We start from the raw sequence: 24,739 nt of genomic DNA, 5'->3' as shown, positions 1-24,739 counted from the left end.
AGAAATAAAGTGATGCTGTATGGGCACTCAAAAGATATTACTTGAAACTGTATTCCAGGACCTTGAAGGATTAAATAAAATTGTTCAGATGCTTAAAACTTTGTCATTTCAATATTTCAGATGGTGATCCATTTGGACAGGTTCAATATTCACCAAATACTTCTGGCGCTCCAGACCTCTCCATGGCTATGAATATAACAGACAATTCTTGCCTCTTATGCGGGAAGTCGTTCAAACATCCATGTCGTCTAAGAGAACACATGAAAACACACGCAGGATTTAGACCCTGGAAATGCAAAGTGTGCGGAAAATTTTTTAGTTTGAAAGGAAATTTGAAAAAGCATATGATAATTCATTATATATCGAAACAGAAAATTGCAACTTCATCTTGAGAAATTAAGGGAAGTATGTGGGAAACAGGAAAATGCAACATTGTCTTGAAAAATCAAGGGAGATATGTAGGAAAGTATGGAAAGTGAATCAGGAAAATGAAACATTGTCTTTAGAAAACAAAACATTGTCTTTAGAAAACAAAGGAAGTAAAATGAAACATTGCCTTGAGAAAACAAAGGAAGTAAAATGAAACATTGTCTTGAGAAAACAAAGGAAGTAAAATGAATCAATATATTTTATTATTGTCTTGAGAAAACAAAGGAAGTAAAATGAAACATTGTCTTTAGAAAACAAAGGAAGTAAAATGAAACATTGTCTTGAGAAAACAAAGGAAGTAAAATGAAACATTGTCTTGAGAAAACAAAGGAAGTAAAATGAAAGATTGTCTTGAGAAAACAAAGTAAGTAAAATGAAAGATTGTCTTGAGAAAACAAAGGAAGTAAAATGAAAGATTGTCTTGAGAAAACAAAGGAAGTAAAATGAAAGATTGTCTTGAGAAAACAAAGGAAGTAAAATGAAAGATTGTCTTGAGAAAACAAAGGAAGTAAAATGAATCATTGTCTTGAGAATGCATCATTGAATTAGCAAGGGAAGTTAAAAAAGAGATATGAATGTCTAAATTGTTATTTAAGACATGAGGAGAAAAAATGTTAAAAGTTACAATCTCGGAAAGAAAAGTCTGTGTGCTATCATATCTGCTGAAATGTGAGATCTTTTACCTGCTTGAACTGAAAGGCCAGCCTGTATACTGTTATATTATGTTGTATAATATAATTATCAGTTACTAGTAACAATTGATGCCTAAGTAATAAAAGTCAACCATTATGTAATATCAGTTATCTTTTCCATCATAATGTAATAAAAAAAAAAATGACAATATTTTGTAGTTAATAAGTTCAGAACTTTTGTTAAACATACAGATCTGAGAGTCACCAACTCTGATTTGCCTTTTGTTTATTATGGATTTTCAAAAAAAACTTTCTTAAAGCAAACCACTTTAATTGGCCATAACAAAGAGACATTTGGACGTAAGAAATGCTAAAACATTGATTATACAATGCACAATAGAAATGTATGTCAGGTGTACTTTCTGAATAAATTCTACCCCTGGCTTTGTAAGTTGACTTTACTATTTTATTGCTATATCTACATTCATTCATTGTTATTTACAGGCCATTGTAATTTTTATTCACCATTGTGAAAATCACTCCTGAAGGCTGTTTTTGGTTTCCCACCCTTAAAAATATGGGAAATAATTCACTTAAAAAAATATGATAAGCTATAGTTTTATTATAAATTGGCTGATTGAAAGGTTACTTAGAAGGTGACCTGTCAAATCCAAAAGCATATTGTTAATTTATAAGCTGATTTTAATCTGATTGCAATTTTTAATTTCCTATGAAATGAACACTATTCAAGTTTTTCATGTTTTGATGTGACCTCATCATTCTTTTTACAAGATGGATATTTCTGTGTGTCAAACATGCATAAGTTTATACAAACACTCAATAAATTTGAAGTCTAACCTTTCATATATCATCATCGTTAAGTAGGTTAAATCTGTAATTTGTCTTTATTTAACTTTATTGTATTGGTTTTTAAAATAATTCAACCTGAATTAACCTGTATCCTGCAGGTAATCACGTGTCAAGGACATTTGTGGGGTTATAGGGTTGGCATTTAGCGATAATTCTTAGTTCTTTGTTAATTTTTAAAGACACAGACATTAATAATACTTTATTTATTAGCTGTCATTTTCTTACTGAATTACATGTGCTAATTTGATATTTTTAGTATTTACTCATCTATAGGACTGGCCCTGTCATAAGTGTGAAAACTTTTGTTGATTCTTTACTTTTTATATGGGAAAATTTAAGTTATCTTTGCTAGTTAATTGTAAATAAAAATTATACCATATCACCTTTGTATATTATTATGTTAATACAATAAATGGTTGAATGTTACTTAAATAAAATGTAAAAATGAGTATAGTTTCTTTGTGAATTACTGATATAAATTACCAATATTGAATTAAATTGTGAACCTCAAGAGGTTTAATGCTCAGTTTACAATAGGATTTGGGCCATCCTGAGCTCAGAGTGGTTAAGGTCATTGATTTCAAATTACTTGCCCTTCACCATTGTCAGTTCAAATCCTGTCATGTGATGAAGCTATCCACCTAGATTAAGGAATGTCTGTGGTTATACTCTGGGAAAGCCCACTTGTGCCTGAAATAATGCCTGTAGGGGCACACCTGAGGTCTTTCTGTTCAAGTATTAAGCTTGAAAGTCTCTATATGACCTTTACCTTGACAGTGTATCTAAACAAACTATCACAATATGGTTAAGAAAAGATTTGCATATGACATACCTGCTATATTACAAGACTGTATTGGGATGATTGCTCAATGTAGTGTATTTATATGTAAATCCCTCTAAAATTGAAATGATTATAAATTCAAAGTATACAAATAAAGTAAGGCTTTAATATTATTAATAGATGAAGGGTAATCAATCTAGAATTTCAGCTTGACCATTTGAATCTATTGTACATTGCAGTCATACTAAAATTACTAAGTTTTTCCTTGCAAGTTGGTATCTCCAAAACTGCAGAATGGATGGGTTGAAACTTCACACACTTCTTCTCTGTGATGATCTTACATGATGAGCACTGACCACATAGCTATGAGTTACATATTTAATTATTTATAGAGTTACGCCCATTTTCTTACAGTCAAGAACAAAGAATTGTCAAGCACGCTGTCTTATGGACAGCTCTTGTTATTCCTGTAGATTCAAGTGTTTCTAAGGTACACAAAATGAGCAATACTATACAGTACATTATATCTTATTATGTAAGAGGAATAATTTTCCTAAGAAAGTAGGACGTCCATTTTGAAGAAATTGTTGGCAGATAAAAGGAAATTTAATCATTCTCAAATAAACCTTAACTTCAAGACAATATACAGAACTAATACTTTGTTTTAAGATAATTTATTATTACAGAATGTTTCTAGCGTTATGTTTTAGTCAAAGTCGGTACATTCAAGTGAACTTACATTTTTTATATTTTTCACTTCCAGGCGAACACAGCCCAGATGGTCAACTATGGGGTATGCACAGGAAGGAGAATGAACAGTTTTACCAGCATGCTTGTGAAGTTTGCGGAAAAAAGTTCCGGCACAAACAAGGGCTCAATCAACACAAGGTCACGCACACTGGAGAGAAGCCGTTCAAATGTGACATTTGCGGGAAAGCTTTCGCATTGAGGAATAATTTTAAACGACATTTAGTGAAACATATGAACTTTACTCAGATGGGTTTGGTTTTAAAATTTGTTTTTTTGAAATTCTTAAAATTAGTTTGAACAAAAATTTCTGTAAAAAAAAATTTTTAAAGACTTTTCAGGGGAAACCCTTTTTAAACCCCTGTGGTAAAAAATTTACAACATTTAACCCTTTAGATTTTTTTTACATTTTGGGTTGTGTAAAAAATTAAGGGATTTTTTTTTGGTTTTGGGAGCTCTTTTAAAAAAATTTTTTCCTTTTAGGAGAAAATTAAAAATTGTTTGATGTTTTAATGTACATGAAAAACAATGGGGTTAAAAGTTTTGGGGACATTGCAAGTGGATCTTCAATATTTTTTTAGATTTTAAAAATTAAAACTTTTAACCCAGGCCAAAATCATTAAAAATTTACCCCAAAAGATTTGTTTTATTTTTTTGAATTGTTTAATTCCCATCAAAGGTTAACAGTTTCTGATGATAAAATTTTTAACTTTCAGCCACCCAATTTTAGATTTTAAAAAAGACGGGGAAACCAAAAATAAAGCTTTGAAAGGGGGTGGCACTTAAATTAAAAAAAAATGAGCCGCCAGACAAAACAACATGGGTTTTTGGACCAGCTGGACCAGACCCCCTTTCGCTTTCCCCGGGTTTTATCAGGCATGCTTTTTGGGTTTACCAACCCCTATTTGTAAAAAAGGGGTAACCAACAGAAATGGATCCTAAATCAGACGGGCGGGGATGCGCGGGGCTGGTCTGGACCCATGCTAGTGGGAAAACCCCATTATTTTGGGTTTTTTGTAAATGGCACGATTTCAATATAATAAACTGGCCTGGGCTCTGAATTAAAATTATACTTGCCTTGCTCTGATTTAATTACACAGGGATCACTCTAAGTGGAAGTTATACTGACCTGACTCTGGATTGAATTTATACATTTGAGCCAAATTTATACTTGCAGGTGTCTTTGAATTAAGGTTTTACTTGCCTTGCTTTGAATTAAGGTTTTACTTGGCTGTCTTTGAATTAAGGTTTTACTTGGCTGTCTTTGAATTAAGGTTTTACTTGGCTGTCTTTGAATTAAGGTTTTACTTGCCTGTCTTTGAATTAAGGTTTTACTTGCCTGTCTTTGAATTAAGGTTTTACTTGCCTGTCTTTGAATTAAGGTTTTACTTGGCTGTCTTTGAATTAAGGTTTTACTTGCCTGTCTTTGAATTAAGGTTTTACTTGCCTTGCTTTGAATTAAGGTTTTACTTGCCTTGCTTTGAATTAAGGTTTTACTTGCCTTGCTTTGAATTCAGGTTTTACTTGCCTTGCTTTGAGTTTGTTATACTGAGATTACTCTAAAGTTAAGGTTGGTTTATACAAGGATGACTCTGAGTTAAAGTTATACTGGATTTAAGCTCTACGTTGCATTTATACTTGCCTAGGTCTGAGTTAAAGTCACACAGGACGGTTTTGAGTTGAAGTTACTCTTGCCATGCACACTCTCAGGAGTGAAAGTTAAGATTTACAAGTTGTGAGTTAAAGATAGAGTGGCCCAGCTCTGAGTTAAAGTTTGACCTGGCCCTAAGTTAATGTTTATACTGGCCTGGCCCAGAGTTGAGGTTACAATTTTTATAAGAAACAAGTAAACTGTAAAATGCTTAGGAAGTTATCACAATGGAACTGTATAAGTAACGACATCTGTTGTATTGATAAGTAATATGCAATTTAATTTAATCATGCTAAATCACTTTTTTTATAGACAATGTATATAAAAAATAAATGTTATGTCAACTTTGTTGTTCATTATTTATGTATTAAATTATGTGTCGAATTATGCACAAAGGAAAGTTGGTAAATTAAGAATATCAATGCTTATCAAACAGACAAATTCTGGTTAAAAAATTAAGTTGTAGTAAGTATTTTTGTTTTTTTTGCAGGATCATTTAAAATAATGTCTTGAATTTTTTTAGTGTTTTTGCACAATATTGATGTAGGTTAATGAAACACATAAGAATAATAAATTATATGTGAGCATAAATTCACTTCCTAAGACTGAATTCTGTGTGCCAGAAAGAAGCTAGGTCATTTCCAGGGTTTCTAATTTTAGAATATTGTGCTTAATTAAACAAGTTGGGCACACCTGAGGTCTTCCTCCACCAGTAAAGCTGGAAAGTTGCTGTTTGACATAAACAGTGTTGGTTTTACTTAAATTCAACAAAACAAACACAATTTGCAATTGTCCTCTAAACTTTTCTTTGTTTGAATTTGGAATTTTCAATTTAAAGTCTAAATTTTAATCAACAGTCTGACAGTAGAATGGTCCGATTTCACACCTGCTCTTAGTGATATTTAATTTGGTTCTACATGTATATACCATTGTCACAAGTTTGTTTGTACTCTAAAATTACCATAGATAATTGAAAGATGTACAAGCTCTTTTTGTTGTGTTTGTCAGAAAATGACATAATCTTTCAAAAAATGGTAAAAAAATTTAGAAAAGAGTTTTCAGGCTTGTATATACATGTATAGAAGTTGATAATATAGAACTGGGTTCTTTTGACACCTTTAAAAAAAACATAATTATCAGATTGATGTAAAACTATTTTTTATTTGTAAATCTTTCAGATGCTGAAGAAGTCGGTGTACAAAAGCATCCTTGCCCAATGTGTGGAAAACCTTTCTCTAGAAAATTCAACATGCGTGAACACATGAAAATACACACTGGCGAGAAACCGCATCAGTGTCAAATTTGTCACAAACATTTCCTTTTGAAAGGAAATTTGACTAAACATATGGTGGTGCATCTGAATGTATTAAATGAATGAATAATTAAAAGCCGTTAAAAAAAGCAAACAGAACACAAAATGGCCTAAATTGAACAAGACATTGAACGGCCTGAAGAAAACCATATTATTCTAAATTAGGGTTTGTAACTTATTATTTCGATGCTAAACACAGATGTAAATAATCATGGAGCTTACTGTAAGCATGTTCATATCTATAAAGAATAAAACAATATTAGAAATCTTCGACCATTCGGGAACTACTTTGCTTGAAAATTAATGCGCCTGTCATTTGACAATCTTTACGCATTGATCTCCCCTTAATTTTTTTGGCGTTAGTGTACATATAAAGGGAAGTAACCGCTTTAAAAAAGTGGCCTTCTTTAGGCATTTGCAATTAACAGCATTAGGCTCTGAAATTTCGCTACCATTATTTGTTTGGTCTGACGACCCAAACAAATAAAAAGGTAAACATTTAATTGAAGAACTATCCCGTAATTAAAATATGTCAACATTTTAATTTTCCATCAAATTTTACGGTAGTTTTGTTTTGAGAACTTATATCCTATTGATAAAGGTCATAATATTATTTCATTTTTCCAAAACTTATCTGACTGTTTTTGTATCAGTAATGATTTGTATATATTACTTTACTTGTGAAATAAAATAGTAGAATATTTCTGTCTTAAAGGTTTTTTTTATTATTTTTATCAACAATATGTATAGAAAAGAGAGCCACGATACAAGATTTAATGCAGTATGAAAGAAGCTGTCTGGTCATTTCTTTTTAAAGGACAGTTTCAAAAGAATGATGTGTCACAAACAAGTTTGTTGGTTTCATTGTACTCTAAAGTGAATAAAAGCGGAAGCTGTACAGACGTTTTCTGCGTTTGTCAGAAAAATGTCCGAATCTTTTAAAATTATATTTGAGCCGTGCCATGACAAAACCAACATAACGGGTTTGCGACCAGCATGGTTCCAGACCAGCCTGCGCATCCGCGCAGTATAATGATCAGGATCCATCCTGTTCGCTATCAGTTTGTCTTACTCCAATAAGGTTTGAAGTCGAACAGCATGGATCCTGATCAGACTGCGCGGATGCGCAGGCTGGTCTGGTTCCATGCTGGTCGCAAACGCATTATGTTGGTTTTGTCATGGCGCAGCTCAAATTATTAAATTTGTCAGAAAAATGTCCGAATCTTTTAAAATTATATTTGAGCAGCGCCATGACAAAACCAACATAGTGGGTTTGCGACCAGCATGGATCCAGACCAGCCTGCGCATCCGCACAGTATAATGATCAGGATCCATCCTGTTCGCTATCAGTTTGTCTTACTCCAATAAGGTTTGAAGTCGAACAGCATGGATCCTGATCAGACTGCGCGGATGCGCAGGCTGGTCTGGTTCCATGCTGGTCGCAAACGCATTATGTTGGTTTTGTCATGGCGCAGCTCAAATTATTAAATTTTGTTTTGATTGTAGGGATTCTTCAGACCTGTATATATTGATATTGAATAAATACTCGCTTTTACCTGTACGAAAATGCCTACCCTGACTACACCCTGATTTGACATGGGATCAGAAATTTATTCCCAGCCAGGTTTTTTAAGCTATTCAGTTGACTATAGAGAAGACAGAAATCTATTTTTAGATTTTTTAGTATACAATAAAGAGTCTTTTCAGGGTGGATTCAACGAAATATTTAAATGAGCCAGAAAAAATACCACCCTGAAACGGAAATCCAGGGCAGAATTTTCACTCACACAGATTTCTAAAAATAGATTTACTTCTATTTAAATTAAGAGTAATTTCAGGGTGGGATTAATTTGAAATATTTAAATGAGCCATAATTCACCCTGATTTCTGTTTAAAAAATCAGGCCAGACTTTTTTCCTCCTGTTATTATCCCGCCCCAAAATTTTGCAAATCCCACCCTGAAATAAAAATAAAAGTCCACCCAGATTCCTGTTCTTTTTGATATTTGACAAAATAATAATTGAGATTTTTGTTTCACTTATCTGTATTTGATTTTCATACAACTAAATACATTTCAAAAGTCATTCTTGTTTGATATTTCCACTAGGTAGCTGCACACTGTATTACATAATTCCACACTACAGTATCTGGACTACACAATCTGTAAACATATGAAAGCAGTGTAGGAATATGCTATAGAAATCTTTCAATTTATATATACTGTATCAATCTAAAAGAAAATGTAACACCTTGATATAGAGAAACATGTCCATTCAGTGTAGTTTTAAAGATGTAATATTTCATTAATTGCAATCAAAACTTCAAAAGAACAAAACTAATGATTGATGAAATTATTTTAAAGAAGCACTGCAGCATAATATAAACATATTTGTACTGACTTCATGAAGTCATTAATTCCATAAAATTTGCAGGAATGAATACTTTTAATAATTAAAACTGAAACTAATTTTGATAGAAAATGAAAAAAGTAAAAATTACCAGTAATATTTCCTCTATTGTATTCTTTTTTCCCAACTACACCATTTTCTTCTTCTTCATCCTCTTGTCACATGTTACTGAAATATTTGGCTTCAACCTAAATTTTGGAAGTAGAAAAAAACAAATATTCAATCATGTCAAAATTTTTATTACATTTTAAGACTTCAGTTTTTTTCTAAAATGGAATGATCAAAATGTATAGTTTATTTCGAAAAATAAAGAATGATTTCATTTTCCCTCCATATTTTAAAACAGGTTTCCTGGAGATTAATTTAAAATCGTTTCAGAATACTGAGCTTACAGAATTCACAATTTTATGAATAATTGAAAATAATAAGAACTGTCACAATTCAATTATAACTCACCATCTATTATCTGTTACAATTGGCTGCTTATTTCCCTCCATTTTTTCAAAATGAATAACAGAGTTTAACACATCTATTATGCTCCATGTTATATATAAGTTTCACAATAAATTTCCCAAGAAAATTCTGTATAGCTGGGGTAATTGAATTCTTAAATCTCATTTTCTATGTAATTATCAAAACTCATTTATGTATTAATATTATAATTGTATGTTGATTTATTTGAATTAAAATCACAACTAAAGCCTCCAATCTTTCTAAAGAAAATGACCATGCTGGAAATAATTTTCAGGGTGTGATATTTGCTCTGGATTTTAAACTGCTGTTGGTCAATCTGTGGTAACTTCTCTACTTTCACCTGCCAGATAGCCCAGTTTAACATAAAGTATTTTGAAGTACTGTAAAAAGTTCCACTTGAAGGTTATTTGTTTATATAAACTGAAAGCTGACCTTAGAGTAGGAGATTCTGTGCAGATTGTGAGATTATGGATACAAACTAAAAATCTTGAACATTACTTATTTGCTGACCAATTTATGCATTAAATAATAAATTGTTTGTCATAAATTAAATATAAATACAATCAATTATAAGAAAAAATTATCAATTTATAGATAAGAATAAATCATGTTGAGCTAAATAATCTACATTATAAATTTCAAAAAAAATAATAATAAAAAAAGAATAATTCAGTAAATGAAAAGAATTTTTGTTAAATGGAGTTTACCATAAATCAACTTAAACTTTCCAGAAATAGACATTATAATATATTTTCTTCTGAATTGAAAATTCAATTTTATCTAACAGCAATGTAAACTGTACCAGGAGTGTATAATAATAAAAAAAATACAGTATTCATTTCTAATAACTCTATTAACTAAGAAAAATCAGGCTGGAAATGAAGAACTTTTAAGATTGTATTAAAACTGGTTCATAAAAATTTTGAAACATTGAAATATCTGGGTAGATTTTGCTTATATTTCTCAAAGTCAGTAAAATCTGTGTCAAAATATTTTCAAAGTGCAAATATTCCTGGTTCCACCCTGACTTTTACCAAAATGAAGACAATGTCAGGGTAGAAAAAACTTGAATTCCCATGTGAGATTTCTTGAAAATTCAGGGTCCATGTCTATTTCACCCTGATTTTGCCAATTCTGGTGCAAAACAGACCTGAATCGGTCCTGTTTTTCATAAAAGCCATGCTGATTTTTCGTACAGGTAGAAAGTGATCTTACTCTTTTGACACCTAAATTTAAAAAAAAACCCATAATAATCAGATTGATGTAAAACTTTTATTTGTAATTATTTCAGATGCTGAAGAAGTCGGTGTACAAAAGCATCCTTGCCCAGTATGTGGAAAACCTTTCTCTAGAAAATTCAACATGCGTGAGCACATGAAAATACACACTGGCGAGAAACCGCATCAGTGTAAAATTTGTCACAAACATTTTCGTTTGAAAGGAATTTTGACTAAACATATGGTTGTGCATCTGAATGTTTTTAAATGAATGAATAATTAAAAGCCGTTAAAAAACCCAGACCACAACCACAAAATGGCCTAAATTGAACAATAGATTGAACAATACATTCATCTTTAATGAAAACTTCAAAATATGTTGTGATTGAATAATAAATAGCAAACAGTTCAGACCAAGATCAGGATGTACTGTGTGAGATTCTAATGGTCTGCACTCAGGTCCTGAGTAGATCAGTTGCTTCCAGCAGGCTAAGTGTTGACATACTTTAATAAAAATCATAATTGGTCAAGACGATGCTTATAAACAAAAAATAAAAAAAAGGTAAACAAATTGAAGAACTATCCCGTAATTAAAATGATGTAGACATTTTAATTTTCCATCCAATTTATGGTAGTTTTGTTTTGAGAACTTATATCCTATTGATAAAGGTCAAAATTTTATTTCAGTTTTCCAAAACTTATCTGCCTGTTTTTGTATCAGTAATGATTTGTATATATTACTTTACTTATGAAATAAAATAGTAGAATTATTTCTGTCTTAAAAGTTTTTTTTATCATTTTTATCAACAATATGTGCCCTGATTTAAAATGATAAATGCCGTAAGTTGAAAAACCAAACATGTTTCACTTTATTAAGCATCTTCAGTTGATATGATAAATAACAAAAGAAATGTTAACATGCCAAACAGATGTCTTTGTACTTCCCTTGCGAAATGTGATCATGGTTCACCATGTTCATCCATGGTCAACCATTGGTTCTACATGGTCAAACCAGGTTCTACTAGGTAACCATGGTCTTGAACCATGGTTGACCAAGACCACAATAATTAAACCATGGTCCACAATGATCAACCATGGTCTAAACAGGTTTTTCTAGGTAACCATGGTCTTAACAATGATTCAACCCTAGAATGCCAATTTACCAGCTCTGAGTAAATGTTTGGCCTGGCCTGGCCCTGAGTTAAAGTTATAGTGTCACAGCTTTAAGCTAGAGTTCAGTTTGGTGGCCTGCCTCTGTCAGTTAATTGGAAGTAATAGCATTAGCATTCAAATCATTTATAAGAAACGGATGAACTGTTAAATACTTATGAAGTTACAATGGAAATGTATAAATAAATATGTTGTATTTAATAATGCTGAGTAACTTTTTTATATGAAAAATAAATGTTATGTCAACTTTCTTAATTGTTCATTATTTATATATTTAAGTAAATTGGATTTACTCTAAATTAAGAATATCAATGCCTGTCAAACAGACAAATACTGATTAAAAATGTTTTATGTTGGAATAAGTATTCTTCAGGCCTGTATATTTTGACATTGAAAACTCGCTTTTAGAAAGGTGATCTAACTCTTTTGACACCTTTCATAAAAACATAATAATCAGATTGATGTAAAACTATGTATAGGTTAGAGTGCATAATGGGTGTTCTTCGTAAATAAGAAAGTTAAAAAGGAGAGGGGTTGCGAAGCAACTGTAGCTTTCTTATTTACGAAGAACATCCAATATGCACTCTAACTGGCTTAGTGCTCCGCTACCTTGCGTTTTATAATATAAAATGTCCAGTTTATATAAAATCTGTTCTATTAAGATTGGAACCTGAAAATTTGAAAAATCCTCGTCGGTGATTGGCTTAAAAAAATTGGGGAGCACTAATTTTTATTTGTAATTATTTCAGATGCTGAAGAAGTCGGTGTACAAAAGCATCCTTGCCCAGTATGTGGAAAACCCTTCTCCAGAAAATTCAACATGCGTGAACACATGAAAATACACACTGGCGAGAAACCGCATCAATGTAAAATTTGTCACAAACATTTCCGTTTGAAAGGACATTTGACTAAACATATGGTTGTGCATCTGAATGTATTTAATGAATAATTAAAAGCCGTTAAAAAAAGCAAATAGCTCACAAAATGGCCTAAATTGAACAATACATTAATAAACAATACATTTATCTTAAATAAAAATTTTAAAATATGTTGTGATTGAATATTAATAGCAAACAGTGCAGACCAAGATCAGATGGCATGGATATATTGAGTGATCTAATGGTCTGCACTCAGGTCTTGTGGGTTACAAGAATCAGCAGGCTTATAAGTGTTGAAAAACTTTAATAAAAATCATAATTGGAAGACGATGTTTATTAACAAAAAAATAAACAAAAAAGATAAAAAAAGTGAAGAACTGTCCCTTAATTGAAATATGTCGACATTTTTATTTTCCATCCAATTTTATGGTAATCTTGTTTTGAGAAGTTAACATCCTTTTTGATAAAGGCCATATTTCAGTTTTCCAAAACTTATCTGTCTGTTTTTGTATCAGTATAATGATTTGTATATATTACTTTACTTGTGAAATAAAATAGTAGAATTATTTCTGTCTTAAAAGTTTTTTGTATCATTTTTGTCAACACTATGTATAGAAAAGAAAGCCCCGATACATTAGATCTGTTTAAAAATGTTAAATGCAGTATTTTTAAGTTAGCAACACAGTTAATCAAAACATGTATCACTTTATTAAAGCATCTTCAGTTGATAATGATAAATAACAAAGGAAATGAAGTAAACATGCCAAACAGATGCCTACATTAAGAGTCACTTGGTACATTTTGTGCTTTAATACAACCCTAGACTGCCAATTTACCAGTTTTAGTACATTGAAGTATTGGACACACAATCATGACAATGTTGTGAAGTTGAAGTAAAAATTTTCGTCCAAATTATGTCTGAAATAACATGTTAACATTTTAAGATTAAAATCAATCCAAAGTGTAAGATGTCTTAGCATAATTAATATGGCCGGTAATTTATGATAGTGGTTTATATACCATTTTCATTTGGCTGTACATGTATATTTTAAAGGTAGGATGAGGAAGTAATGATTTTATTAATGTACAGGTTGTTTTCTATTTTCACTGTTTTAGGTTACAATGAAGATGCGATGCTAACATGTCCAGTCTGTCAGCAAATAATTGATGACAAGTTGAAGCTCGAAGTGCACGTGCAGACTCATGTAGCGGATGGCCTGGAGCGATTTCCATGTCCTGTATGTCAGAAAATGTTCACACGGAAATTTAACATGGAGGTTCATCTGCAAATACATTCCGGTGAGAAACCGTTCAAGTGTGAAATCTGCCAGAAACGGTTCAACCGGAAAGGGAACTTAAAGACTCACATGGTTGTGCATGCAAATTTCCCACTTTTATAATTATTTACAAGGTACAGGACTGTTGTGGTGCATGAATTTTTATTTTCTAGACCTTGGAAATAATCTGTTTATTCTGCAAGTAGACATTAGTGAGAAACTCGTAGCAAGCCATTTTTAACAAGAAAAGATTATGAAGTAATTTTAAGTGACTTACACAAGGACTTAGTTCAGTCATATGAGGACATGCATACACATTTGAATGATAAAAAAATCGATTTTGATTACTTTCATATCATTTGATAAAATTGATTTATTATAAAGTTTAAAGCATTTTTTGAAACTACTTGATGACAGCCAGTGTTTGTGATACTTTGAGGAAGGTATTTAAATTTAGAGCAAAGATAGATTATGAAATGTCAATTGATGTATTTTTAATGTTATGATTTATTATATTTTTTAATGTTTTTTTGCTATTTTATTTATTTATACGCCATTTGTTTACATAATTTAATGTTAAGATTTGAATAAAAATTAAAATGAATAAAAAAAATATAAATGAGTTGAGATTTTAAATTTTTGTTGTTGTTGATGATTTTGTGTCTTAGTCTTGAAGTGTATGATAAATTGGCAGTCTAGTGTTAAAGTAGCTAGTGACTAGCACAATCTTTTCCTGTCAGGTTCGCTGATAATCATTGTCTTTTTTGGTTGGGTTTATATTCATGCCATCATGGTTATAGGTCATATGGTGACTTTCCAGCTTTTACTGGTGAAAGAAGACTTTAGGTGCGCCGCTGAACTTCAGGCAAAAAAGGTATCCGAGTAATTAGAACCACCGACATTCTGTATGCTAGCTGAATAGCTACATCCTCTCATGAAAGAGTCCAAAGTGACTGGCAGGATTCGAACCCACAGCAGTGAGGGGCAAGTGGTTTGAAGTTAATGTCTTTAACCATGGACGCCCCTAATCATTATGTCTTAAACCATGCTTATGCCTACTTTTGTTTTGACCATAGATTTACCACACCATACAGTATTAATCAGAGTATTTACAGGTGAACATTTAAGTCCAACTGATTCATGTTGATCAATATTTACGAACAATATTTATGAACATTTCAATATTCAACAATTGACTACAGGTATATTAAATTATTACAATTTGTGTACAATTTGACTACATTTGTGAACAATTGACTTACTATTGAGTTAAGAATAATTTGGGTTTTCCAGGCTTGTTTAAGGATACATACAAACTTTTACAGTTACAGTTGGAAAAAACAACCTAAAAAGTGTTGACTAATCATTTGTGAACAGCTTTAACAGTTAAAAGTTTGTACCCCTGGATTAGATTGGAATAAACCACCTTTACTTTGCCCGGGTAACATCTATTGGCCTACAATCATGTGCAATTGACCTACATTTTTGAATTATTTTAATTGTATTATTAATATTGTAAAAATCTATTTTCATGTTTACTAATTTATAAAAGGTAGGTGTAGAGTTCATAAAATCTGTGTTTAACATCAAGTTTATTAACAATTTTGGTATGAATAATTAAGTGAGTTTTTGTTTATTTTCAGAGAGTATGACAACAGAGTCTGCAAGATATCCATGTGCGTATTGCGGAAAAGTTTTCACAAGGAAGTTTAATATGGAGATGCATGTAAAAATTCACACTGGTGAGAAGGCATTTCAGTGCACCATATGTGAGAAACGATTTGTCCAGAAAGGTTCACTGAAATCCCACATGCTTGTCCACTATGGAGATAAACTATAGAAAAATGGACACGTGGTGTTGATGATTCATTGTGTATTTTAGGGAATAAAAACAAACAATTTTAGTTATAGAGTATTAAAATAATTAGTAGAATGATAATTGTTAGATGGATGTACATTTAGCATATTTTTGCAATAGGGTCAGTATTGTGTATAAGTAAGAGAAGTAAAGAGAAATAACTTCAGAGATGTGGATTGTACTATAATGTAATCATAAAATTGAAAAGTTGTAGCAAATTGTGAACACTGGATAAAATAACAACAACAGCACTATCAAAATAACTTAAAGGTTTTGATTTGTGAACAGCATTTCTAAGTTTTACTTACTTTTTTTCCTTTTATAGGTTCTTTATTGAAACATTGTTTGTCCAGGCTAAGTGCAAGATTTTATCTATCATTTCAAGTCTCTATTTTGTGACTACCATATACATGTATGATGTAAATGTTTTAAGCAACAGAAAATACAACTGATTTAATAGACTGCTAAAGAAGTCATTTTGATTTTGAATTTTGTGAAGGTGTTTGAGTTGCCCTATTTTGTAGAAATCATTGACAGAGAAAATGTAATAAAAAATACTAAATGTTGCTGGTTGTTTTACTTGATTGAATTATGTACATGAAGTATTATGATTGAGTTATATATAATGTAAAAAAAAAATTGTATTGGCCGTAAGTTTTTGTTTTAGCTGATAAAGCACATTTTAGGATCCACTCTGTGTAAACAAATGATTGAAACAAATAATCAAGATTATTGTTCAGCCACTCCTTTTTTGGATTTATGTAAGCCTAATTGGTGTGAACAGTTTGACGCCTTCTACATACTGTTTTTTTCCTATGGTCAAACTGTTAGAAAAAAAGACGTCGCCGGTCTAAAATTATCTTGGTGTCACTTTAACAATTCTTAGAAGTTGGAATATATTTCTGTAAGACAAAATTTCATACTTTGATATCTACTGAAAAAATTTACAACAAACTCACTGTATGCTTGTGATATATAACAAAGAAATGTAATTTGATTTGTTCTGTATTAATTTGCAAATTTGTTCATGCTCATTTTATATTATATATGTATAAAATTGTTGTTCAAATGAAGAAATTGTGCCATGTGAGTCATCAAGATTTTATAGGGACACCACTGTTTGTTTTTTTAACATGACAGGACTTTGATATTTATTCACCATTTGAAAAAGGTCAGGACAAATTACTGTTACGCAAATTTTCAGATTATTCACTCTGTTTATTTTCCCAGATATTTTATTTTAATTGAGAGAAATTACCCGAAAATGAAAAACATTTGATTCAAGAATGATGTTAACTCAAATTGGGATTACACAAATGTAGTTCTTTATTCCTTATATGACTTATTATTGTTTGCATATCTTTCAGTTAATTTTCTAAGTATTAATGGAATTCTGTTGCAAATCTAGATCTAATAGTGTAAGAAATGAAAGAAATAGTAAAGGTTATACATTTTGTATTTAAGAGTAAAGGGAGACAATTATTTTTTCTTAGTCTCAAAATGGGACTCTTGTTACCTCCCCTGATATTCCAGGAAACTGTGAGGCAGCTACGTTTTTCAAGAAGCTTTAATACATTTGAAGATGATTCTCTGCAGACTTTTGTTGTAATTGGATTACAAACGTCTTATATGTCATAAATGCTATATTTGATCCATTTTTATTCTGTTAAAAATTTGTATTATAACTTATAATCTTTTAGTATTGTTTCTATTTCAGGTTTTCTTCCCGGACAGAAGGGCAGGGTTCAGTGTAATATTTGCGGAAAAGATTTTTCCAAAAAGTTTAATCTGGAAGTTCACATGAGAATTCATCAGGGAATACGACCATATGAGTGTAATGTTTGCTTTAAACGTTTCCATACAAAGAGCAACCTAAAATCTCACATGGTTGTCCATTTACATGGATTTTCATGATACAGTATTTACATGGATTTTCCTGATATTCTAGACTATGTTATCTGTTCAAGTATTTACATGGATTTTCATGATGTTCCAGTGTGTTAGCTGTTTAAGTATTGACAAGGATTTTCATGATATTCCAATGTGTTAGGTGTATAAATATTTACATGGATTTTCATGATAAAGCAGTGTGTTGGCTGTTTATGGATTTACATGGATTTTCATGCTATACCATTATTTAAGCTGTTTATGTGTTAACAGATGGATTTTCATGATACATCAGTGTGTTGGCTGTTTTAAAGTATTTACATGGATTTTCATAAAGTTCTAGTGTGTTGGTTGTTTTAAGTATTTACATGGATTTTCATGATACACCAATATGTGTTGGCTTACATGGATTTGCTTGATAAACAAAACAGAAGTTAACTAAATGATTCTCCTATAAGAAGACTGACATATTATTATTACATTTTAATGATGACCATCTGGAAATTGTAACTTTTCAGTTTGTCAACTCTTTTACTATTTACATGGACTTACATGATGTCATATAATAGAAATAACTTAATCTTTATTGTGAATTTTAAAGATTGCACAGTTTTGTGTCATATTGCAACCAATTAATATCTAACACATTAGCTATTAGCTGTCCTATAGTTACAGAATTTACATGGATTTCATATTAAAGTTAAAAAGCTTTTTTAAACAATAGTTGTCAAAATTCTTATATTTACTTGGATTTTAATTATAATTTCTGTTTAAACATTTGATAGAAAAATTTACATAGATATGCAATATGTCTGTGAAATGTATATTGCTAAAAACCTGTTCAAAACATTGCTAAAGCTGGTTCAAAATCTTTCATGTAAGATAACTAAATTATAATAATATGGATCATTATGCTGTCTGTTCTATGTTGTTTACAAGATATACATGAATTTTGATGTTTTTCCATATGTAAAAAAACAGATATAAATAATTTTTGTTTTCATAAGTTATAAAGAATGACTTTTTCAATGGTTGGAACAGTAACTCACAAAGCTTATTACTCTGTGTGATTTACATGGATTTTCATGATTGTAATATATCAATTATTATATTTAATTTAATTATCTTTAATTGATATACTGTTGTAATGATTGGAACATTAGATCTCAAAGTTTCCTTTTAAATTACATTATGGAGATTTACATGGATTTTCATCATTGCTGTATGTTATAGGTGTATGTTCAGTAGATACCTTTCTAAGATTTACATGGAAATTAATATTCTTTGAAATTATTGAAAATTCAACATGCAACACTTCACAATGAACATACCATAATGAACTGTTTTTACATGAATTAAAATTTTGAGTTTACATGGATATTGAGTTTACATGTTGTTAATTGTATGATTCTTATCAATTATAATTATCAAAATTTGTTCAAGAAACTGATTGAGTTCTTAAGATTATTATTCTTGCATGGTCATTATAATGCAAGTTTTACTGAATTTTGCAAATTTTGCAAATAATTATAATTATCAAAATTTGTTCAAGAAACTGCTCGAGTTAAGATCTGAAGATAATTATTCTTGCATGGTCATTATTGCAAGTTTTACTGAATTTGCATATTGAATGTAATATAAAAATATGACCATGAATTAACATAGTTTTTTATTTTTATTTCCTTTACATTATCTTTAATAGGTAATGAAATATTACCCACTTCCCATGTATTTTTGTCTCCTTTACATTATCTTTAATAGGTAATGAAATATCCCCCTCCCCGTATATTTTTGTCTCCTTTACATTATCTTTAATAGGTAATAAAATATTACCCCCTTCCCATTTATTTTTGTCTCCTTTACATTATCTTTAAATTAATAGGTAATAAAATATTACCCCCTTCCCATTTATTTTTGTCTCCTTTACATTATCTTTAAAAGGTAATTAAATATCCCCCTCCCCATATATTTTGTCTCCTTAACATTATCTTTAACAAAAAAAGGAAAAGAAAAATGCTGATTTCTATGTCTTACAGCCTGAATTTACACATTCTGAGATCATCTATGTTTAAATATAAGAATAAGTTCGAAGCTGAAATGATGGTTACAATTACATTATAATATTACCACTTTTGAATTCATTTTGAAGCCCCTATCTTATTCATTCTATTAAATAATCCATTTTTGAAAACAATAAATCATGTACAAATGTAGTATTAATACAATTTTTATTTTCATTTCAGTGTCAGGCGGTGTCCTGCAGCGTACTAATCCGGGCCGAGTGCCGTGCCATATTTGCGGGAAGGATTTTTCAACGCGTTTCAATTTGAAGGTGCACATGCAGAGTCATACTGGTGATAAGCCGTTTCAGTGTAATGTCTGCAGTAAACGGTTCAACCAGAAAAGTCACCTGAAATCTCATATGCTTATACATATTAGAGACGAACTTCCACCTGGCCTATAATGTACTTGGACATGTAGATTAAGCACTTAGTAAAGTGAAATTATGGCAAACCTCTTTGTCACCATGAAATATTAAAATGGACGTAACCATTTAGTAGTGAAATTTTGACAAGCTTTCTTATTTTTCTATTGAAAAAGTAACAGTGGATATATTTAAAAGTGAAGAAATGTTAAGATGTATTTAGCACAAGGACCGACGTAAATATAAGCTGGTTGAACCAGTTTTCAAATAAGTAAAGAATAGCATAATTGGAATATAATGAAAAAATACTGCATTGGCTAAGGACTTTGCAAAGGACTTACTTCCAGCTGTTTGGTAAAGGTTGACTTATTATTATTCTTAAACTATTACCATAACTATTATGTGTGTTTAACGTAGTTAAAATTGGTATGTCATGCAAACAAAATTTCTGCTTTTCTATGTAGAATTTTTCTAATAAAATTAAGTAATATTTGTTTGTTTTGTTTTGTTTTAAGACACACGGCACTTAAAAACAAGTTCATACGGCGATTCGAGCTTTGCTAGCGGAAAATACCTCTAATTACGCAGACCGAAGGAGTGCTTCATTGTTAAACTGCGGAACTCATTTTATGACCATAAATGTTTGAAACTTGTTTTGATTGAATGATTAAAGAACAAGTGAATACATGATACAAGAATTACAAGAATATTCGAGATTATGATTCACGAGTTACAAGAATAATGGAATGCATGATTCAAGAAATATAAGAATTACTGGATGTTTCATTCAGTAATTAGAAAACTTTATAATGATGCAAAGTCCAATATTTAGGAATTGTTTGGCTGCATAATCTGGTAATAACAATAATAATTGTGGTCAGGTAATTACATGAATTACAAGAATAACTGAATGCACTAACATTTAGAAGAATAACGTGATGTAACATCCAGTAATTACAAGAATAATTTGCTGTACCATCTAATTATTACAAAAATACTAGTTATTGGTGTACAGTAATCAATGCAATGACATAAAGAACTTGATGAAAAATTAAATTATTACAAGAATATTTACAATGGTCACTGCCGCCTTGACCACAAAAAGCTTCTACCAATAACCTGAGAACGCTTTTGGCTTACAGTCGTAAGCTCTGTTGTATACTCTGCTGTATAGATTGCATGGCTGTGATAATTGATTTTGAGGTCAAAATATACCTATTTGTCCACTGAAAGTTTGTCCTACCAATAGCTAAGAAATACTTTGACATACGATCTTTAAATTTGATGTGAAGTGTTTGGACATTGCCCTTTGTCAACGCTGCAGATGCTTTCTATAAATTTTCAGGTAACTGAGCAAATGGTCAAAGCCACACTGACTTATTGATCATAGGCCAAAACATTTCCTAGTTATTGGTAAGACACGCTTTTTGTGATTACCGTAACAATGAAAGAAACATAGGACTACAATTTAGGCCGAAATTGTCGAGTAACCTACAGAAAACATACATCTACTTTGTTTATTATGATATGAAGAAAAGTAAAATCGGGACAATAATGAGCCAGCCCGGGTTGTTTTGCGTGAAGGCAGCTTTGCGCCTGTCTTATGTCTAATTTTGGATCCCTTGTTACTGTATAGTAATTAACATATAACACCACGAGATAATTGTTAATCAAAATTACTATTCAGAAATGTCCACCACTTAACACTACCACTTGGCACAATTCGATAGATCTATCTCTGAAAGACAAAAAGTCAAGAAAAAAGTAACAGAACATGATTTATATATTTTAGAATAAATTTGTTCTTTTATTTATTTACATGTATTTCTTCGATATTTTGTAGATAATCATGTTTGTTCAGAAACCAGACCGACTACCATAATTATGCTTAAAAAATTTCAAAATAAGTCGTTTCACTGAAATACAAAGTTACAGCAGTTGGTGCTAGGGCTATTTTGATGTTTCTTACATGTTTTGATCACTCAATCGTACATAGTAAAATGTATCTTATCGGTACTTTATATATATATTCAGGACTAAAGACACGTTACCCATGCAGCATATGTCAGAAGGATTTTGCAACACGACAGGTTATGCAGAGACATATGCGTATACACACCGGCGAGAAACCGTATGGTTGTACACAATGTGACAAGAGGTTTACACAACAATCCCAACAAAGAGTGCATATGATATCACATGCTAAATATGAACTAAATTTGTAAAAAATAAGAAGGGTTATTGACATTGAAAATGCTGTTCAACTATGCGACATTATTATTGATTAGAGCATGTAGAGTGCGGCCATAATTATTTCCGATTTACTTTAAAATGGTTTTGAAAATTCAATCATTTCTATATATCTATACACATGTATGTACATTTTTATTTTTAAATTGTAATGACATGGAGTTCCAATTTGTTTTGTTTTTGCTGTAATATTTTGTTAATGTAATATTGACTGAAATTAGATTTCTTACTTATTGACTTTGTCATTGGTTAACTTCAGCGTTAATATTTCTTTACTTTAGACTGACATTTTCTCGTTTATCTGAAGAAATTGACATATACTTTCCCTGTTTTTTTTGTATTGCTCGCTGGATCGGAGGTGAACTTTTGCAATAGCAGGTTGTATGTTTTTTGTATCCCTCGTTCCATAAATTATGTCGAGAACAACACACAAAAGACCACTTACAAAGTTATATAAAATGGTTTCAGTTTAATTCATTAGGAATTAAAGAAATGAAGTTAAAAATAAAAACCCACACAAATACGTAGTTTTCAATGACCAGTGCTTTTAGGGTCATCTTGTGTTTGCAATGTTACATTAATTAAATCCCTGGGATCCACCGTGGGAGTTTCTGAAATTTCAAAGACTTATATATAGGAAGATACATTTAAATCTGTTCGTGTGGAATTACAATGCAGAGTTTTAAGATATTAAGCATTTAGTACTGTCTAGTGCATATCCACGAAAGCCGTGTAAATCATGCCCTGTATAGAATACAGACATTAAAAGATTTAGCAAGTACTATTATCGAGTGGACAAAGTAATTTCAATAATGACCTTTGGGTAGAATATAGCCACACCAAAAATGCCACTCGATGACTTTTCTGAATATGTATATTTTATTCATAAACAGACTGTTAAGAATGTTTAGTAGATCGACATTTATGATTTTTTAGATTAAAACTCTCTAAAAACAGAGTCAATATGGGTTTACTTATCGTGTTACTGTTTTTTTTAATTCAACTTTTATAAAAGTATTTTCTACGCGAGGATGAATTTTCGCGAATTTATTTAACTTAAATGAAGCGAAAAATAAACCTGTATGTAAATTTCTGATTATTTGTTTACTGAATATTTACACTACTTTTGCATGTTTTATTTTGTGATGTATTTTTTTCTGTGTATAATTGAATATCTTTTTAAATTTTTACTAGTTGTATTTATATTTTGAATTTTCCATTTAAGTATTGTTTTGTGTTAAAAACCATAATAAGACACAAATATTTTGTAAATGAATATTATTGTTTTGTGCATGTTTTACGTTCAATGATTGAAAAAATGCAAGTTTGTATGAGTGGGAAATAAAGATTTTACTATATAAGACTTTATATTCTGTTCATTGTTTACGTTCTTTTCACCTTTGCATACAATTTGGCAAATTTTCTTTCTATTTTTAATGTGTTGTAAATTTTCATTTAATTCATTTAATTTGTGCTGTACGCAAAGTTTATATTTCAAATTTGTCGAAAACTTCAAAAATTATAGTTGAAAAACTGGCTCCTATTCTAAATGCTTTCATTGCCCCCCATCCCCTCCCCCTTGTGGTTGAAGGATTGTCTTTATTGGTTGAGGTATTAGAATTGCAGCACGTGATCATAAGAATCGACTAAACGACGAGTCTGTGCACATCTTTGTTCCATTTGACCCCTAATGATGACACAGTGGTTAGCTAATAAGCTAAGCTTTCCTGTTTCATTGCAATATGACTTACCTGAACTGTGTTGATGCGCCGTAAAACCGAAAAAAAAAACAACAACAACATAACTTTTACAGCTTACAACTATGTGCCTTCCTTAACATTGTTTATATCATTTAAATTAAAGAGAACCCAAAGTAACAATTAATTATTTATAATAAAAAACATGGTGGCAATTAAAAAAGGGAAAACTAAGCTTCTCTTACGAAGTGTTACAGATACTATTTCTCATAGTATCATCAAAACTTTAAAAATTTCTAAACACTTTACCAGATATATTTATACGAATAGAAAATTTATTCTGTGAAAACTTGTGTTACTTACTTTTAATAAGGATGTATATTATATTTCGTAAAAAATATCGACGTTATGACCAGATGACATTCAAATCTTCCTTAAACTTCATAAGAGACCTCCATGCCCCTTTCCATTTTATAAATGTATTTTGTTACGGTTGGTGCATTTTTTGTGAAAGGTAATCTTTGTGGAACTTAACTTAGAAGCAAATAAATTGAATTACTTTTATACGCTCTATCCTTTCAGTAATGTGTATACTTTCATGAATTTTATTTCATTTATTAATTAGCTTTTTTATATCTTATTTCAGGAAGTTCAAAGACACGTGTACCATGTAGCATATGTCAGAAGGACTTTGCAACACGACAAATTATGCAGAGACATATGCGTATACACACCGGCGAAAAACCGTATGGTTGTACACAATGTGACAAGAGGTT

General features: G+C 30.8%; 2 protein-coding genes across 2 annotated transcripts; both read left to right on the top strand.

The window, feature by feature from the left end:
- Nucleotides 1-63: 63 nt before the first annotated feature.
- On the top strand, nt 64-6,375 carry LOC132742342 (zinc finger protein 596-like). Its single transcript, XM_060730713.1, has 4 exons — nt 64-390; nt 1,026-1,098; nt 3,399-3,729; nt 6,289-6,375. Exons 1-4 carry the CDS (start codon nt 183-185, stop codon nt 6,373-6,375), a joined length of 699 nt encoding a protein of 232 aa, XP_060586696.1. The 5' UTR covers nt 64-182.
- Nucleotides 6,376-10,540: 4,165 nt separating this feature from the next.
- Nucleotides 10,541-23,784, top strand: LOC132742328 (zinc finger protein ZFP2-like; the record flags this gene model as incomplete). The annotated part of the gene is made up of 8 exons (XM_060730695.1): nt 10,541-10,780; nt 12,065-12,068; nt 12,441-12,557; nt 13,686-13,868; nt 15,490-15,639; nt 17,422-17,538; nt 19,835-19,963; nt 21,946-23,784. Coding segments are annotated over 8 exons (1,236 nt in total), but the record flags the coding sequence as incomplete, so codon positions are not given.
- Between the last annotated feature and the right edge of the window lie 955 nt (nt 23,785-24,739).

This window comes from Ruditapes philippinarum, unplaced genomic scaffold (genome assembly GCF_026571515.1).
Source record: "Ruditapes philippinarum isolate M1 unplaced genomic scaffold, ASM2657151v2 ctg734_1_1_1_1, whole genome shotgun sequence".
NCBI lineage: Eukaryota > Metazoa > Mollusca > Bivalvia > Venerida > Veneridae > Ruditapes > Ruditapes philippinarum.
Note: the sequence above shows the minus strand (reverse complement) of the source record. Positions and strands in the feature narration are given on the sequence as shown.